Here is a 20,590-nt window from a genome sequence, read left to right as displayed (position 1 = left end):
AATCTATCAGACCATCCCAGCTGTTTTCCTGGAGCTCCGACACATCGAGGGACAAGCCTCCTTCCCTCCCCTTCTAGGAGAGCTGTAACCTAAAACCTCCCATCTCTAGGGTAACAGCAGTGCTAAGGGCACAGACAGCTGTCAGAGAGCACCAGCTATGGGCTACATGGGGTGAAGGAGGACAGAAGTGCTGGACTAAGTGCAGGGTAAGACCTCGATCCTGTCTGCTGCTTTCCTTCTTCTAACAAGCACTTTGACAAACAACTACTTCACTTTCCCAGGATCTTCATTTGGAGTTACTGTTACACAAAACAGCGGCTCGGCTGCATGGATTTCAGTGAGCGTTACACATCGATGGGCATGAACGTGCAGCTGAGATGTAGCAGAGCTGAACTTATCCGAACTGTGTAGCTCTGCAACAGTTGCATATTTTAAGACTTAGATAATGCAACAGGTGATCACGGCAGTCCCATGTAAAACCAGAGACAACTCTCTAAGGACACTTGTTCCTCAAGTTGTTCTCAAGTGCTTTACATGCAACATTGTGACCTGTTTAATCATGGCAATCCGGTGGCAAAACCACCGCGCCAGAAACGTCTGATGTATAGTCTAAGGATTCACATGGGTATTTATCCTGCGTATTAGGAGTGTGATACACTCTGCTAAAAGCCCATTGGTTGACATTGAGCCAATCAGACCTGCGTTTTTCACGAGCGCATATGAAAAAAAATATTGCATGTAAAGCATGTCCTATTTTGGTGTGTAATATACACCATTATCATAGTCTGATACGTAAAATACACTGTGAATATGCATATTACACGCATATGTGCTGCGTACTGCATATTACACATGTAAAAAAAATAGGTGTGTAATATGTAGGCTAAATGCGCTCATATGAGTGAGCACTAAAGTGAAGATATGGTGCGTGGTATGTGCCGTGATACAATCATGACTACTATGTGACCTCAACGCTGTCCTAAGGTAAAGCTCACCTAGTAACCTCGCGACGTGTGCTAATTTGCAAACCAGTCAGATTTTTTATGATGGCAGCAACCCCCCTCAATAGGACAACCCTGAGACTGCAGTAATCCCAGGATTTGCCAAGACTCCTGGGTGGTGATGTGCAACAGGATAGACCTAGCAGCGTAAGCATCCTCAAAAGACGTAAACTGTAGTAGAAAAAAACGCAACCACAGGTTTGTGTGCAACCTGTAACAAAGTCCAGGTTTTTGCATGTGGATGTGTTGGAGATCTCACCGCATGCATTGCAAAAGGTGAAAGCTGCAACAGAAATAATTTGCTGCAGATTTCTCACCTGCACTGCGGATCAATTTCTGCATGTTTTTTTTCCCGCAGCGTGTGGATGAGATCTTGGTAAATTCTCATCCACTTAGCTGGTCCTGCGATACACTGCTGGTTTAAAATCTGTACCGCGAGTTATTACGCTGCAGATATCCTCCGCAAATCTCACACATGTACAAACATGTCATCTGCTTTGCTGGGACTGTAATTCGCTGTGGATTTCCGTAAGCAATTCTGCGGTGGGCAATCCATACCGTAATGGTCTACATACCAGATAGTACTCCTGGGGAAAGAAAGTCGGCGCAGTACATTTCAGATAGAATGTGCATTGTCTTCCCGGTGTATTAACATATATATACAGGGTGATGAACATGGCAAGGGTTAGTCGTAATGCTAGAAGGACCAGTTCTACCACAACGTATATTAAGGTCACCATTTTTGTCATATTTCTTCAAGTGCTCCTCGGCTCATTGTACAAGTCTTCTACTTGTACAATGTAGAAGACTTGTACAATGCGCTGCGGAATATGTTGGCGCTATACAAATAAAGTTTATTATTATTATTACTTTACAGGCTGCTTTAGGCCAGGCACATTCTCTGCACCCATTCTGTAATACATTTACTCCACTCTTGTGACATAAAATGCTAAGTATGTCGCTCTACCAGCACTCCCCTACAGAGCGGAGAAAATGTCACGTTTCATCGGTGCCCCTGAAAGTAAATAGAAGATATATCTAAGGGTTTCTGTACAATTGAATGAGCCTAGAGACCAGATTCACGCAGCCGTATTTGTGCGCATAATTGTGCATGAACTTTTTGCGCACACAATACGCAGAAATAGAACCCATTGATTTTGAGGTTTGTTCATAAACGCGTATTCTGCATATGCAATTGTGTTGCACAAAAAAAACCTGCAGCATGCTATACTTTCCTGCACATTTGCGGAGAAAAAAAAAAAGAACACCTCTGGCACCCATTAAAGATTTTGGCCACTTCAATGGCTGGCAGGGCGCATTGGTGCGTATTTTTTTTTGTGTGTGTAATTGCGTGCGACTTGCTTGTGCAAATATACAACTTTCATTCCGCAAAAACGCGCACAATTGTACGTACATTCGTGTAAAGTCGGCCTCTGCTTTTTATTTTCATACTTCGCATTGTGCAGTAGCGCACATAAAAAAAGCACTTTTGTCATATTTTTCCATTGAGTTCAATATGGAAAAAGATTCAAAGGTGTAATCCAAATACAAAAGCCTAGAAGACTGTGAGGTTACATCTTCCGCAGGTTACAGATGCTGCACGCGGCAGTTGGCGTTCTGCGAGTGGACCCCTCACTGTAATGTCTGATGGTTCACCTCTTGGCTCTGGGTTAGTCCGCAGCTGATATTTGACTCTTGTGCTTCAGAGGAGGAAAAATTTTTTGCTTGTTTTTTGCCAAGAAAAATATACACGTAAAATACGCCTGTGTGAACGCGTTCATAATCCGATCTGTATACAAAATAACAGGACCAATGAGCCGTAAACTCTCAGCACTTTGCTGCATGGACAACTCGGTGATTACATGTTTGCACACAAAGTGGGCTTAGACTATGGTAACTCCCTCCCATATGTATAGTGGGGGGTACTGAGGGCACAGCTGCCACATAGGGCTGTTCAGTGAAGGTCTGGACTAACAGGTGCTGCTACGGTATTCATCACCATAACATCTCACTGTGTTAATGGTGGCGATACTAACCACTATACATTCCCATAGGCAACTTACACTACCCACTAGTGCTATGCAATAAAACAATCCACTCATTAAAAGTGAGCAGCCGGGCTAGCTAGTCCCGGAAGCAGCCGGGCAAGCTAGTCCCGGAAGCAGCCGGGCAAGCTAGTCCCGGAAGCAGCCTAATCTCCTATATATATTGTAATGCATTCCCCGGACTCCTCACTGTACAGCAGGACTCCTAGATGCCTCATTACATTAGAGCACAGGCCAATTATTACTGGGGGGAAATAAAAGTAAGTTCAGAGATGATAGTGACCTCTTTAGAATGTATTTTCAGTAGTAGTTCAAGGGTCTTTCATGGTGCCAGACACTCTTTAAAAGGGATTTTAAAAGGGACAGAAAATAAGGAAAATAGAGAAACTTATGCCAACTTTTACTTGTCCAGCAGCTGCCGCACTAGATAAAAAACACATGGAGAATATGAGGAAGGGAGTCTAAAGGGGTGCAGAAAGGGATACAAATAAAGAAAGGCAACAATGGGTCACACAAGAGCCAACTGTGGCCCAGACTAATTAACCCCTATTCATGACAGCTGAAGTATTCCACAGTGACAGTGCAGCAGCTCTAGAAACAGCTGCAGCAGCTCTAGAAACAGTGACAGCTGTAGCACAGCCCAGGGACAACCCCAGCACCTCTGGTGACAGCCCCAGCAACTCCAGTCACTATCAGTGCATCATATGTGACATTCACCGTTACCAACTCCTCCAACAGGAAAATTCCTTGCTAAACCAAAAGTATGTAGCATTTTTTTTTAAAGGGAACCTGTCATGTTGAATACACAGTCTGATCTGCCAGCGGCATGTTACGGAGCAGGAGGAGCCGATCACATTGATATATAGGCTTGTAGAAAAACATTACTTCTATTTTATTCAGTGACATTCCTGCTCTTTCTGGGCCTAGGAGTCCAGTGGGCGGTCTTATCAGTGATTGACAGCCATGCAAACTGATACAGGGGAGGCCATTAATCACTGATAAGACCGCCCACTGGACTCCTAAGCCCATAGTAAGCAGGAGTTTCAATGAATAAAATACAAGTTATATAGTTGTGTGTAAAAATTCTGTATATCAATCTTGGAAACCTCTTAATGAACCTTCAGTCCACTTGTTAAATGCATCCAGCCATTTCAGAGTTAGGGTTTTCAGAAGACTGGGTGATTAACCAACCAAATAAGTCTATTTTATGATAAATCATCCTGTTTAAATGCAGCTTATCCTAACCAAGTCAGAAAAAAACGTTTCCACAGGGTCCCTAAGCAGGACAGCCTTCCATCCCACTTTTGGGATGTCGGTCCCGCTTTCCGGACGTCTGGTCATCATGTAGGTGATTACTAGCCATGATGTCAGGCGAGTGGGATGCGAGCTTTCCCATTGAGAAGAATAGTAAACTTTTGCCGATCATCCGGCGTGGCCGAAAGTTGTGCCGCAGGATCACTACTTCACTGAAGGGATGGGAGGAGTTTTTGACAAACACCTTCCATCGCAGTGACAATGCACACGTGAAAGTAGCCTAAGGGTGGCTCCAACATCTCTCAGGGAGAGAGAAAGGGTTCGAGTAAACACATATAATGTGGCCATACATGCAAGTATATGATGGTGGGTGAGAAAGACGTGTAGCCCTATATACACTCCTGAGAGGGGTAGAGATCGATTTGAGGGTTGTTGAAGTGCTGGATGTGAGTAAGCTGCGACGTGGAGGGCTGGTGAAGCTCTGGAAGCGATTATAGTGCAATGGGGATGTGTTTTTAGCCATTTTTTGTAGGGGTGCTCCAAGGTAGTAAGATTTTCCTTGGGGAGCTCCAAAGCTAAAATAGTTGGCAAACACTGCTCTAGAATGATGTTATGAGTGTATACAGCGAAATGTCACTTTATTACCTAACAAGTACAATGAAAAAGGTTTGTTAGCTAGTAGAGCAAAATGTTTCAAGTGTAAATTAATCACATTCATGTCTGTGCCATGTCCTAAGTATGTGTGTTTATATCATATATATGCATACCTCTTTGGATCTATTTCATTATGCTTGAGGAAGGACCCCGAGAGGTTGAAAAGCTCGCTAGATCATGATGTCTTTTTGTTAGCCATTACAAGGTATCATATCTACAAGATTACTTGCTTTCTCTTGCTGAGAACAATCACATTCTAGCAAGTACAATCACTTTAACTCAAACCTGAGCATAAACTCCTGACTTTTTACTGTCACAATGATATGAATGCAAACCGTACTTCAGTTGGCATCATTATTCCGAACTAAGCAATGCTGGCCATCCACACCTCTCATTACCGTGCATACAGTACAGGAAATGCCAATGATAATATCGGTGAATGTCTTTATACAATATTCTGTCATTCAATCACCTAACATAATCTGCAGGAAATCAGTCATAATAATAGGTCACATTAATGTAAATGAGGTCAAGTTTGTTTACAAGCTAGAAGACACCACAAGACTGCATACAGCATCAGTCTCAGTTGGATCCACAATTTAAGCATACAAATACATATATACTAGGGTCAATTTTACCCTATTGGTACGAGAGGACCAGTTATCGTACAGATTCAAATAGCCATGCGTTCATCAGGCTGGTGTGTTCATGTACAGGAAGCAAACAGTTCCGTTCCCACTGCACTGGCCAGGCCTGGTATTACAAGCAGAGTTGCAATTCACTTCAATAGGAACTTTGCCTGTAATACCAAGTCTGGCCACTATAGTTGGAAAAAAGGTATCTGCTTTCTGCAAAAATGAGCTCAGTGCGCAAGCAAACTGGCCGGGTGAACAGCTGAGTGGTGGGATACCTGCCGATCTGCTATTGTTGACCTATCCACAGGGCAATCCTTTTAATATTTGATGGCCTACATATAGTACAAGATTAACAAAACTGTATTATTAAAAAAAAATAACCCAAACAAAATGGGATTGTCCACTTTTGTTTCCCTGACAATCTGGTGACCTTGCCAAATTCCCAGGGATCAGTCCTGAAAGCAATTAGGTGTCCACCGGTTGGATGCTATATTGTGTGAGATGCTTTTTTGAGATGTTCCTTTAACAGATGAGGGTAGTGAATGTGTGGACACCCGAACCTATTAACTTAAAATTCCCTAATAAAAGTACAAAAAAATATATATATTTTTTTTTAAACCAGCCAAAACTTTTAACTATAGCAGAGCTATGAAAGTCATTCCCAAATACACATTAGGACATTCCACGGGCTAAACGGAACAGAAAAGATCTGTGATAACAGTAAAGCAGAGAATGTTTTTCCAGCATATAACAGACATTCTCTCCAATAGCTGCCATGCGCAACTGCCAGCACTTAGACAGCTGGTAACAAAGAAAGGCCAAAAACATTTTATATTACACTGTAAATACCTGGCGCTCTGCTAACTCATGGGAACTCTCTATTACAACTATTTTTGTCTGAAGTTTAGGGACTTTAAATGCAGCGGCTGAAATACGCTTAATGAATGCGTGCCAGAAGGATTCTTTATAAGCAAATCCAAAGAAAATGACACCTGTCCTCACCCGCAATGTCTTTTTTCCACAATTCAATGTTTATTCAACTTTTTGTGAACATACAAAAATACACCCAAGAAATGGGTGACAGATAGGGGTGGCAGGTGGGCAGTGTTAGAGAGTTATTGCTTTTCCAATGGCAAGGGAGAACATTTTTAGCCATTTGGATCTAATAAGTACCGTAGCTAGAGAGCTTTTGTATCTGATGTGTCCGTTGGGGATCATGAACAGGAAAGTGGCTTCAGGTGTATTTGAGATGTTGATCCCCGTCATCTCCCTTGTAAATGCCAGGTTTTGGTTCGAGGTTCTAAGTATTCATGGACAGCTTCACCCCACACCAGGTCCAAGACTGACGGGGACCAATGATGGAGTAGGGCAGGTAACCTTTACCAGCGAGACACACATTTTCTCAAACTCCAAGAGTTCTCAACTTAATTTTAGGTGATTGTTACGTTTCTTTAAACTTGGAATAATTCAGATTCCTAAATACCCAATACCTCTGGCTGGCCAGGCAAAAGGGTAACTACCCTGTGTAGAGGCTTGTAAAGTGGGATATAGAGAGATCTTTAGAGCTTCCGATTTGGTCACGTTAATTTTGAAATTTGACCATGTCCCGAAATGATCCACTTCCACCAATAGAGAAAGAAGCGAGGTGTGGGGCTGGATGACATAAAGGAGAAGGATGTCCACCATCACTGAGCATTTCTATTCCACCCCACCAACAGTTATTCCCTCTATGCTGGGATTGTTTGTAAGGAAGGACCATAGGTGTTCCATCTCTAAGATATATAAGATCGGTGAAAGGGGACACCCCTGTCTGGTTCCACTGCTTACTGAAGATGGGAGCCAAAAGAGTACCATTGATTTTCAGCCGAGTTGACGGATTAAAAAATAAACAAATCTTATTTGTATAGCGCCAACTTATTCCGCAGTGCTTTCAAGTAATTAATTTATTACCTCCACCACCAAGCTGGGTTTACCGACCTTGAAAGGATGGAAGGTTAAGTCAACCCTGAGCCATCCAAAGATAGAACTTGCAACCTTCAGGTCGTGAGCGAGAGCTTAGGACTGCATCTCTGCTGCCTTAGCACTCTAAATAGTATATCGCAGGCCAGGTTACCCGATCAAATGCTTTCTCAGCATCAATTGAGAGGAGGGGTAATTTTGGACTAGGCGAAATGAATGATGTCTAATGTTTTCAAGGTATTGTCACAGGCCCCCTCCCTACAACAAAGCCCACTGGGTCAGGATGAATTTAAGTACAGAGAAAGGGCTGGAGTCTTAAGGCCAACACTTTGGCATAAAGCTTTGAATCTACGTTCAGTAGCCCTCAATGTCTTATCATTATATGATTGCCCCATTCCATAACAGAAGTGTTTGTGACCGGGTATCTGTAAGCGTTTGGTGAGATTATTATGCACATCACTCTTCGATGCTGAAAGCAAGACAAGAGACTTCGGGTCAAATCAAGGGTGAAGGACATTGTGCTGCTGTATTTTACTGTAGTGCCGTTTAAGGGGTTGTTTTGGTTTGCACTGGAATGCATCTGTTATTCTTCTGCTTCCTTCTCACAGCAGGTACACTTTAAAGGGCATGTGTAACATGTTCAAGAAAAGAGTTTATGTACTTAAAGGGATTGCCCGAGTAGTTTAAAAAAAGAGGGGATGCTCCAAAATAGTATACACATGGTGAGTCGGGAAAGTCTTCAGGCCCTTACACTTATTCATTTTATTCTTTTTTTTAACATTTTGTTCTGTTGTGGCAGAAGGTGATAATATGTTGCAATACAAAAATACTGCAATGTAATATCTGGGAAATCGTCAGATCACAGGTTCAAGTCCTATTTAAGAACGTGAAAGAAAAAAAATTAGTATCCAAACAACACCCCTTTTAAAAATATTTTTCCCTTTTTTGCTTAAAAATGTTTTAAAAAGTCATCAGTGTGTGTGATTGTCGTATTCGTAATCACCCACCCAAAAAACTGAACAATAGGGATGAGCGAGCGTACTCGCTAAGGCAAACTACTCGAGCGAGTATTGCCTTTTGCGAGTACCTGCCCGCTCGTCTCAAAAGATTTGGGTGCCGGTGGGGGGAGCAGGGAGGATCTCTCTCTCAATCTCTCCCCCCGCTGCCCCCTGCTCACTCCCGCAGCTCACCGCTCACCCCCGCCGACACCCGAATCTTTAGAGACGAGCGGGCAGGTACTCGCTTAAGGCACTACTCGCTCGAGTAGTTTACCTTAGCGAGTATGCTCGCTCATCTCTACTGAACACACTTTTAATCCCACATGTTACACACTATAAAATTGTGGTATCATAATCCTGTCTACCCACAGAAAAAAAGTTATTTACACTGTATGATGACTATCGTAAAGGGGAAAAGGTGGCAAAAACAATGGCAGAATTGAGGTGTTATCACTTTTCTCTTAAAAAAAAAATATCTAAAAAAAAAAAAGCTATCCTATAAATTATATGTACCACAAAAATGGTACCAATTAAAACTACAGCTCGCCACGAAAAAAACAGCCCTTAAATGGCCATATTGATGGAAATGTAAAACGTTATGGCTTTTGAAAAGTGGAAATAGAAATCCCCCCCAAAAATCATTGCATTCTTAGGTTCAAAAAAGGCTAAGGGGTTAATGTCCTATCATGAGGATAGTTCCAATAATACAAACACCATGAACTCCTTAGATTAGACTGCTTTACATATACATCTTATAATACATCAGGCACATTGACCCGAGGAAGGGGTCGGTCACCCTGAAACACTGCTGCTCGCGTGCCTCCACGCCATCCCTCTGGTGTTTGAAATTCCTTGACCTATGGATGAATCGTCAATATGGACTTTGTGATCACTTGAGTGAATATACCTGATGTATGGTTAAGAGATGTGTATATATAAAGCAAGCTATCTAATCTAAGGGGCTCATGGTGTTTGCATTACTACATGTACTTGTGGATTACGGGATCCACTCACAGAATGTTTGGCGGAGGAGTATCCTTCAGACTGTATATTTTTGTCTATAGGATAGGTCATTAATCTCAGAGTCCCCAAAACCCTATTAATATTAACAGTGATTTCTTTAATTACTTCCCTATTTTATAAAAACGCTATATTAAGTTAGGTCACAACTAAAGGAAACATCTGAAGCGAGGACCCAGGAATGGGTTGATGGTCCCTGATTATACAAAGCAACAAGAAGGGTTTAGTAGGCTGTATTGAGTTCCAGGACGTTTCCTGTAGAGGCAAATTGCCATCTCTGTACTAAAGCCAAAACCTAAATGCTTTTTGAGACGGCACCCAGGAACCCTGGACAAGGTGTGCTAACCGGCACAAAAGAAAGCTTCTTGTGATGCCGCACCAGAAACCTCTTAGCAAAATCATGCTCTCATTTGTTAAATTAGGCAATGACCTAACACAAAAATTAGGTCAATATATATCATATATTTAAGTCAGTACATACATAAAGTAATGGATTTACATGACAGGGGCTTGTAGAAACAAGGTCTGATGGCGCAAGACTCTGCCCATCAAGTATACCACACCTTAAAGGGCCATTCCCAACACACTGTTTTATGGCATATCTGAAAGGTGTGGGTAGCACATCTGGGACCTGCAACTATCTCTAGAATGGGTGTCCCCATACCCTCATCGGACTTAAACGATGCCCGACACTCGTCCCTGTGTGTTATCGCTCCTGTGCTGCTGCACAGGAGCGAGTATAACTGGCTCGCTCACAGAGCGGCCAGCAGGGGGCCAGGATGGCAGGTGGAGATTTCTCTCCTCAGGCTCCCCCGCCCCTTTCCATTCACTTAACACAGCGGCTGTTCAGTAATGAACGGCTGCTAACGCTCATCGTTTATGCAGCCTAAACGATGAAAGATGAGCTGAGTGATGATCATTTAGTGTAAACAGCAGCCGTTTAGTACTGAAAAGATGCTATGAACCCTTTGCAATCCAATTTTGGATTCAGGGTTTTCTAGGGAGTTTTCTCTTTCCGCCATTATACAATGGCGCCATCTGCTGGCTAGAGCCAGTACTGTGGTATGGGACATACTAGAGAGGCTCCAGACAATAGAGCGGCCAGTAATATGCAGTAAGAATACCCTGCCAGACGTCTTCCGACATCAGAGCTGTACAGCCTTCAATCCGAATGTCTTCAGACGTCAGACAGTGGATTGGAAAGGGTTAAAGTGAATAGAAAGGGGCAGGGAGAGCTATACAAATAAGAAGATTATATAATATTATATACACACACACACACACACACACACACACTTCTTCGGATGTATCTTATCAAGCCTGAGGAAGAACCCTATGTAGGTTTGAAAGCTCGCTGTAACATCATCTCTTTTTGTTGGCCATTAAAAAGGTATCATATCTACAAGATTACTTTGTTTCTCTTAGGCCGCCTGAACACGGGCGGGTCAGACCTGGTGCCTGGCCAGTGACCCCAGTTTACCTCTCCGCCGTCTTCTCTTCTGCTGATGTGTCGGCCAATGCGCCATACAGAGGATGCCGTGCTCTCGCTATGGCCATTATGCGGCTGACGCCACCATTCTGCAATGATGATTGCACAATGGCCGCGGGACAGACGGCTTCCATTGACTTCATTGGAAGCTGGCAGTGCGTAGCCCGCACAAAATCTCAGCATGCTGCGATTTCTTCCCTGCCAGCAGCTGGATTTGCTGCAGAATCCGGGGGCGGAATCCCGCTCTGGACTTCACAATGCAAATCCGCCCGTGTGCAGGAGGCCTTACTGAGAACAATCACATATTGCCCCGTGGAGAACCACAAACCCCGACTGGGATGCAAGGCTGTTCTATAGTTTTAGATGTATCCTAGTCGTCCTGAAATGGTTATTCAGCTCATAAATTACTGCGGAGCAGCAAACATTTGCTATATTTGACGAGTCATAACACCCGGGTGTCTTTGGAAAGATGACCGGAAACCGAGTAGCTGGGGATTCTCAATGACAAGAGAACAAGAGAACTGGTAGTGTGAGAAAAGAAAGGGTGTACTTATTTTTAGTGGAGGTTCCAGAGTTGAGGTTTTCCTGCAGGTCTTTGCTAGACTTCTTATAAACAGAGCTACTGCGGCAGGCAGCATGAATTCACATCGGAATGATAATCTCTATGCTGGCACGGCCTTTGTTTTCTACTTCCTGCCTAAACCAAGTTTAATACATTAATCTAAGCTAATGAAGCAAAGAAATTAGTAAAGAAATCTCTCACTTCTGCTGCTATCCTGTAATGAGGTCTCAAGGACACATAAGCAATATTTTGGTACTAGAATGAGCCTATTGTTGAACGAGGATCATTAGATTGTAGCACTGGCAAAAAGTACAAAAATGACAGGAAATCGGCAAACAGAAGTGAGAACACAATGGGGCGGATTTACTAATCTTGTTCAATAGTTTAGTCTAGACGAGACAATCTCTAAAATGTGCCAGATTTATCACAGTGGCTTAGCTGAATGATAAATCGGTCCAATTTTTGGACTGTCTTTATGCCACCTATTAGTTGACTTAAGGCCAATTTACACGCAACGATTGTCGCTCAAAATTAGTTCAAATGATGTCATTTGAGCAATAATCGTTGCGAGTAAATGCTACCATTGTTAGCTTTTCGGCTTTTCAGCATAAATATCATCATTCAGCAAGCCAGCTGCTAGCAGGGACTGCACACTGTCATTCTTCGCAGGGGCGCTGATAACATTGTTTTCAGCTGCTGTCCCGCAGGAGAACAATGGAGGCTGCATGCAGATAACAGACCACCCGCTGTTATCTGCATACAGCACAGGGAGCCTCATTTACATGCAAAAGAAGCTAATAAGCTACTAATGAGCATTAGTGTCCATTAGTAGTTTAGGCGAAATGATCGCTCAAAACAGTCACTCAAACTGTCTTTTGAACGCATTTTTAAGCGATCATCTTTGTGTGTAAATGGGGCTTTAGTTTCCGGCAAAAATTGCACCAAAACGTAACATTTTTTGCGTAGTCTCTCACTTTTACATCATGCCGCTTTTTCACGAAGCCATACACCTTTGTCGGACGAGCTGTAAAAAGTGTCTAAAAACCTATTACTTGTGGTGCACACCATGCGACACAGTTTTGTAGTGCAACTTGTGTCAGAAACCAGTAGTTTTCAATAGTAAAACTGTCCTAGGATTGGTACCACATTAGTGAAGGCAAGTCTGCGGACAGTCCAGGAAAAACTGGGGAAAAATTACTGCGCTAAATACGAGCAGAAGTGTAGCAAAATATGGATTTTCCATTGGTGTAGACACTTTACTGCAGGTTGTGCAACAGGGAGTTATGGCTTAGTGAAAAGGGCATGGCTTAGCTGGAGTGGGGCATGGCATAAACCTACGAATGACTGTTTATTTGCAGTAAATGGAGGTGAGCAGCAGAAGAGATCTCCTGCTGCTCCGCCTTCATTATCCGAGAGGCCGGAAGAGATCTCCTGCTGCTCTGCCTTCATTATCCGAGCGGCCGGAAGAAATCTCCTGCTGCTCCGCCTTCATTATCTGAACGGCCGGAAGAGATCTCCTGCTGCTCCGCCTTCATTATCTGAACGGCCGGAAGAGATCTCCTGCTGCTCCGCCTTCATTATCCGAGCGGCCGGAAGAGATCTCCTGCTGCTCCGCCTTCATTATCCGAACGGCCGGAAGAGATCTCCTGCTGCTCCGCCTTCATTATCCGAGCAAGTATCACTCCTGTGTGAAAGCACAGGAGCGATGGTCTGGGGGAAGATAGTCAGGGGCTTGTGCGTCCAATAGTCCTCCCTTGTAAAGGGACCTTTAGATTGCCTTGTTGAAGTTTACCCAGTCTAACCATTAAACAGAGCTGGTAATCTGCCTCAATGTATTAGTTTTACCTGGGGTGTTCCTTTTTAATTAAGCGCTTAAAAGAAAAATAGGCCGTGCAACCTCTCCAAAACTACAGAGAGTTGGCCATACCAAGGTAACTTAATGCAACAGCTGAGAAAAATGCAACCATTTTTACCTAGGACATAATAGAGTACAAACAGATTTTTTTGTGATTGAGGATATTTCCGCTATAGCTAATAGATGGGGGTCAACTTCTGTGTGAGCTAACCAGCCATATGGAAAGATGTTATCAGGATGGGATCTATCCTCAGGATAGGTCATCAATAGTTGTTTGGTGGGGGTCTGCTGATCAGGATCTCTGCCAATCAGCTGATCGCCAGGTCCACAGTCAGTGTGGACAGCATTGGAAGCAGATACGAGAGCCCTGTCAACATTTTAGTGGCTCCGTTTTGTACTACCCGCATAGCTTCCATTGATTTTAATGGGAGTTGTGCCTGCAGTACCAAATTGTGCTGCTACAATACAGACAGCACTATCTACTTCCAACGGTGTTCTCGGGAATTTGGTGGCAGTCGGTGATTGCTTCCTCTTTCTGCCACATCTAGGTAGTGTAGCCGGTGTTCTTTTAACTTGCACACTAGGTTTTCAACTGTATCTCTAGGAACAATCAGTGCCTTTATTATCATTTGGTATCCTTTTGCAATGGGATATTTCCTCTTAACTTTTTGGACCACTCTCTTGACTTAGCCTCATTTCTAATATGCAGTTAAACATCAGAGTCAACAGGTCCTAGCCAGTCCAGGTATAGGATGTGTTTTCTCGAAGGTACACTTGATGCAATTAATGAAGCCTATGATTAGTTACATCAGGTGTGCTTGAGACAACACATGATCTGCAGATGTGTGCTCTTGTAGGCTCATTACCACATAACAAAAATCACGGCGGCCAATGCAAGCAGAATCTCGCCGATGATGTAGGTAAGATCATACGGTAGTTAGCAGCCGTGGCTGAGTGCAGTCTCAGCTGCAAGAGGTTTTTGTTATGTGGGAATGCACCCTATAAGATTCTATTCGGGGGGGGGGGTTTGAAGAATTCTGAGGTGCAGCAGTCATGAAAAGGGGCATTTTGTGTTGAATTTGGAGAATTGAATTTAGATATATTAGTTGTGTTGGGATATTCAAATTGTTTTTGTTTGTTCTTTGGCAGTCTGCTGAAAATTTGTAAATTTGGCAAACTTAATTTGCAATGGGGGGTTGAATAATTTTTGATTACAACTGTATATTACCACAACTGGGCTAAAATCACAGGTACGGAGTTCAAAAAGTAACAACTCTTTTTTTTATATACTATTGAAGTTAGAATAGAACAGTATTGAGCAGAGTCTTTATAGTCCTACTGGAAGCCGCACAGAAGTGCTGTAAGGGGGTCACATCGGGCAACTTGTATAAAAACTAGTGCCCATAGTAACTTCTAGCTTTCATTTTCCAGTGTTGATCACAAGCGGCAGGCAGTGGTCTTCTTGGTTGCGTTGGACTCCACAATCCCTCCACTTCTTTTCATCTGAAGGCTCATTATGAGGTCACAACATTGTCCATACAGAATAAAAACTAAAGAGGTTTACAAACTCCGAGGCCATTTGCTTCTGAAAGACTAACTTACAGCACAGTTGTGAAGACCTTGTCCTCCATGCCAGTTCAGTCAACACAAAGAGTAAGGCCTCATGTCCACTAAAGAAAAATACAATACGCGCAGAATCGACAGCAGATTCCGCACGGATTTGCTTTAAATGGTATTTTTTTTGCATGCGGATATCCCCACCTATAGATAGCAATGTGGCAGATTCGCGGTAAAATGGAACATGCTGCGTTTTGTTTCCCGCGCGTGAAAAACGCAAATCAATTAAAATGCCATCCGCGGGTGCAAAGTTCAATTTAATTGACTGCGGATGGCCAATGATTCCCTATTGGCAAAATTAAATGCCGATTTCACCCGCGGAATCCGCAATTCAATTATGCTAGTGGACATGAGGCCTAAGGATTATGCAGATAGAACTTACCCTGTAAACCCTAACACTTTATGCTTTTTCATCACCTGAGCTATATGACAAACACAAAGTAGCCGGCCTATGGAGACACATATACTATATATCATTGACTACAAAAACCACAACACATTAGGGGCAATTTCTCACGTACATTTGTATAGAGGAACAATCAATCCAAATGGGCTTAAAAATGTAATTAGTATACATTAGCATGGCTCCTCCAAAACCTTCAGGTTCCGACCACAGCATGACTTTTGCTTTAAACTTCCTCTTCAAACTTAGGGCCCATTTACACGGAAAGATGATTGCTCAAAAATGGCTCAAACGGCAGTTTGAGTTACAGTTTTGAGCGATCACTTTGCATAAGCTCTTGAGTTGCTAATTAGCTACTTAAGAGTTTATTAGCGTGTAAATGAAGGCTGTATGCAGAGGACAGTGGGAGTGCTGTCATCTGCATAGAGCTGCTTTGCTTTTGGAGCTATCGCTAAGAGCTCAGAGCAGGATACCAGCTGAAAGAATAGTATCAGCAGTACCCTGCTGAGAACTCAGCGTGCAGCGCTGATAAGAGTCATCGCTGACTTTTAGCTTGCTAAGAGTTACCACTGAACGAATAGTGCAAGAAAAGTGCAACGATGGCCGCACATTTAGACACAACGATTATTGCTCAAAAGATGGCTTTTCAGCAAATTTTGAGCGATAATCGTTGTCTAAATGGGCCATTACATGACTTCTTCTAACCCTCCGTCTACCACACCTCTCAAACATTTGTCTATAGCTATATCTCCTGTGAATTATACAGCTGCCAGCAGATGTCTACTGCAACTTATATGGGTTGTCTAATGACAGTCTTAGGCTGGGTGCACATGAGGCTGATTTCCAGCGGAATGTCCGCAGCGGGCATTCCACCGCAGATCAGAAGCGGAAAGCCTGCCTCAAAACCCACACTAAGCGTGTTTCATCGTGAATTCCGCAGCAGAGGCAACGATAAATTGGACATGCCACGGAATTCAATTCTGTGCCGCAAGTCAATTTCCACACGGGTTTTGTGCGAGTTATTTCCCCAGGTTGTGGTCTAGATTTTCAAAATCTTGCCCATATTGCTGCTACTGGAAATTCTGCGCCAATTCTGCTCCGTGTGAACCCCACCCTAAACTACCCTCTAGCAAGTCCTACTGCAGCTCGTCACAAAGCATGGGCAGTGGAGGACATGCATGCACACCTCCGCTCCATTCACTGCAATGGAACTACCAGAGACAGTCAGCTATTTCCAGTGGTTCCAATAAAGTGAATGGAGCAGAGATGCACACGTGTGTCCTCTGCTACCCCACACTTTGGGTGAGCCACAGTTGGCCTCATTCGGATTCTCGTGATCCAGTAAGATGGCACTTTTTTACTATTGAATTATCCTCAGGATAGGTCACCAATAGGTGATCGGTGGGATCCACGATGATCAGCTGATCCTTGAGCCTACTGTCAGTGTGGATAGAACTGGAAACAAATAGCACTTTCAACACTGCAGTGACCCGGATTGGTGCTACAGGCACAGCTCCCATTTAACTCAATGGGAACAGTGCCTGCAGCACAAAATTGGGCTGCGGCAGTATGTACAGCAATATCTGCATTCACCGCTTTCTGCGCTGACGGCGCACCGGAGAATCAGCTGATCGTCAGGATTCTCAAGCGCGGGTCTCCGGTCAACCAACTATTTTATTTGATAACCTATCCTGACGATAAGTCACCCGTCATACATTTTCTCTGTTGAGGACTGCTCCAGCGCTTCTCCCTATTAACAAGAACCCGACCATCTCCAATCTATATACAATATACACCCTATACTTCACCAAAGACTGCAAATTGTTTCAAGTGATCATTTTGCATCGGTATTAATGGGCTGATCAGCCTTTTAGTACTTCACTTACATGTATTTGGAGAACAGCGGTTGTTCTGCTCTCTAAATACATCATTATTGTTTTCCAGCAGGACAGCAGCTGTTAAAGATTATTATCAACACTGCCATTGGAGAACTCAGCGTGTGGTCCATCTCATCAGGGATGAGGATTTCATGCTGAGATGAAGTCAGCGATGGACGAAAAGTGCACAAAGGGCAAACATTTACACACGAATATCGCTCAAAAGCCATCTTTTGAGCAATAATCGTTGCGTGTTAAAGGGCCTTAAAGTTTGTCAATGCCATAAAATGTAATGGTCAAATATACATCCAGTACTCACAGTAAACCCCGCTACTAGATTTTAGGACATGGGTTATTGATCCAAAGATGGATTCGGATTGCCAGATTTGAGGGGAGTAGTTGGAAAGGAATATTTCTCCCTGGCACAAAACAACTGGATCTGACTCACAAGTTTTTATTTTGTCTTCTTCTGGATTAACGCTGCCTGATAATAGATTGGACTTGTGCCTTTTTTCCACATACTATGATATTTTATTGATGCAAACATTACTGAAGCCAAGCATACCACTTTGAAGTAACCTTTATTGATCTGTCCTCCATTCCAGGCACAGACCCCCGTCATTCCAGTTGTCACAATGTCTTCTAGCCTGAATATCAAAGAAGAACTGCGGAACTTAGGAGAAAGATTACTTGAAAAATTAAGGCAGATCCCTCAGTCGGACACTGTGGAGATCGTTTCCTTCACCATCATTCTCCTCTTTATTGGTGAATATTTGTACAATTTCTAACTTGCTCTTTATCAATACATTTGGTCTATAAGTCCTTCTAGTATGAATCCAGTGTTACAGAGGACTTCTCTGTTTTCTCCTCCAGGTATGGTACTAATACTGGGCACTCTTGCCTGTTCTTTCCATTGTTGCTGCAATAAGAACAAAAGTCGCCGGGTTGCCAAGGTACGGCCCAAACCGGAGGTCTAAAAGCCAACGAGGAGTCCATGGTCTATGGAGCCTTTCCTTCCCAACTGGACAAATCTAGGGGCAATAAATCTATGTGGACTGCCAAAGGAAATCCCAGGACTGTGTTTATTCCAATAGATGTAAAGACTGGATATAAGATTAAGGCTTGGAAAAAAAACCTCTATACTTCCTGATCGGAAGAGAGATAAACGGCACAATTAGCGCGCGGATACCAAAGACAGATCGTTTCCTTGGAGCAAGTGGTTGGGTTATTAACTAGTAAGCAATATGTAATCCAACACTCACTAATACATACTGGATCACTATAGGCAATAGAGCCAGCCACACTAAACAGAAGCCCACCGGGGTGTCTATTGGCACTGGCCCATGGGTCACTGGCTCCTACTGCAGCGCACTGCATGGCCTACATGGCCATTCTACTATTAACCCTTTCCAATCCATTGTCTGACCTCTGAAGACATTATGATTTAAGGCAGTACAGCTCTGATGTTGGAAGACATCCGTCGGGGTTCTCTTACTGTATATTACCAGCCTCTCTGCTGCCGGAGCCTATCCAACGTGTCATCTCATGCAGTACTACCTTTAGCCAGCATATAGCGCCATTGTATAATGGCAGAGAAAGAGTAAGGCCCCAGGAAAACCAGGATACAAATTGGATTGGAAAGGGTTAAATCACTCATGAGACTGTAGAGAACATGAAGTAAGAAAAAACGAAAAGTACAAATGTACTCATACACAGACTACAAATTATTTTGTACAGAAGAAAAAGTGGAATAACTGCCCAAAGCGGCTTTTATGTTCCAGACATCATTTTTCTAGTGCAGGTGACTAAATAAAAGCAATTATATATTTTTTTGCCTGTGCTATTTTTCCTAATAAGCTCAATTATATCACACTTTTAAGAGTTACTTGCAATGTAAGTATCAAAAAGAAACCTGAAAAATTGCTTATTAATAAAAGTGCTTTTAGATTGAATGATTTTTTTGAACAATATCATTCTAACGAGCGAATGAACCATAAATCATTCAGTCTAAGTGCGAACCAATGATACAATGAATGATCATTCTTCACTTTTTGTTTCTTGTTCGTTTTATGCAGCACAAAAATCATCGTTGGCTCGTTCGCTTATCATTCGGTTTAAACAGCGCTCGTTCAGTCCTTCTCAGTCACTTATACAGCGAATGTGAGACTGAATGATTCTGAACGATTTGTCGTATGAACGATCTGCCTGTCTAAAAAGGATACATGAGCGAACGATGACATCACTCATTCGTTCAAACGATAAATCGGCTCGTTTAAAAGGACCCTGAAGAGGTCCTGACCTATTAACCTACTTTTCCTTCTAAGGGTGTGTTGAGGTGTAGTTGATTTGCTGTGGATTTTGAGGCAGATTTGCAGCAGATTGGAGCCTTTTAAAATAGGTGAAATCTGCTGCAGATCACCACTAAAAGCCGGACCAAATCAGCTACATGTGAATGAACCCTTAGTCCGGTTTCACAAGTTGGTGTATTTGTTACTGGTGTACAGAATTCTAAGGTTAACTAGTAGATTACGACTACAAAAAGTCTCATTTATTGTTGAGCTTTGTAGAAGCTACCGTTAAAGCGCTCATACACTTTTGGGAAACGTTGTCAGAGGCCACCAACTTTGGTGGGACTGTTTAAAGCCCCACTTACACGCAAAGATGATCACTCAAAAAATTTGTTCAAAAGATAAACAGAATGACAGTTTTGAGTGATCATTTTGTATAGAGTGCTAATGGGCACTATTGCCCATTAGTACTTTATCAGCTTCATGTGCGTGCAAATGAGCCTCTGGGAGCTGTTGCAGAACTCAGCAGGAAGTCTGAGCCCCATAATTAATTCTATTGTACAGCCATGGGCAGCTAAGAGAAAACAATGTAATCTCTAGCTCCCATGGAGATAACAGCCTGCAGTCTGTTTTCAGCCACAGGCTGCACAGAGAATACAATGTTATCTCTAGCTCCTAGTGTGCAGTCTGAATGAAGGTTTTATGCTGAACTAAAAATCATCGTTCAAGCTAAAAGTGCACGATGGTAGCATGTACACATAGGGATTATCACTCAAAAGTCATCGTTTTAATGAATTTTGAGCGATAATCATTGCGTGTAATAGGGCCTTAACTCTCGTGTGCATGGGGGCCTCCTGACTTTCCCTTATCAGATGTAGTCGGGAAGGATTGGGTGTATTGAATTTCAATAACCGAAGCCTTCTGTTCTTCCTG

At 42.9% G+C, this 20,590-nt stretch overlaps 2 protein-coding genes across 3 annotated transcripts in view; one reads left to right on the top strand and one right to left on the bottom strand.

The window, feature by feature from the left end:
* The window catches only part of RECQL5 (RecQ like helicase 5), an 84,268-nt gene that overhangs the window by 27,521 nt on the left and 36,157 nt on the right, over nucleotides 1-20,590 (bottom strand). The gene's annotated exons all lie outside the window — the stretch shown is intronic.
* Nucleotides 66-19,199, top strand: SMIM5 (small integral membrane protein 5). Its single transcript, XM_066587823.1, has 3 exons — nucleotides 66-206; nucleotides 17,975-18,134; nucleotides 18,243-19,199. Exons 2-3 carry the CDS (start codon nucleotides 18,005-18,007, stop codon nucleotides 18,344-18,346), a joined length of 234 nt encoding a protein of 77 aa, XP_066443920.1. The 5' UTR covers nucleotides 66-206; nucleotides 17,975-18,004; the 3' UTR covers nucleotides 18,347-19,199.

The sequence above is a fragment of the Eleutherodactylus coqui genome, chromosome 13, assembly GCF_035609145.1.
Source record: "Eleutherodactylus coqui strain aEleCoq1 chromosome 13, aEleCoq1.hap1, whole genome shotgun sequence".
Taxonomy (NCBI): domain Eukaryota; kingdom Metazoa; phylum Chordata; class Amphibia; order Anura; family Eleutherodactylidae; genus Eleutherodactylus; species Eleutherodactylus coqui.
The sequence above is the reverse complement of the archived record's forward strand: the minus strand, read 5'-3'. Positions and strand labels throughout refer to the sequence as shown.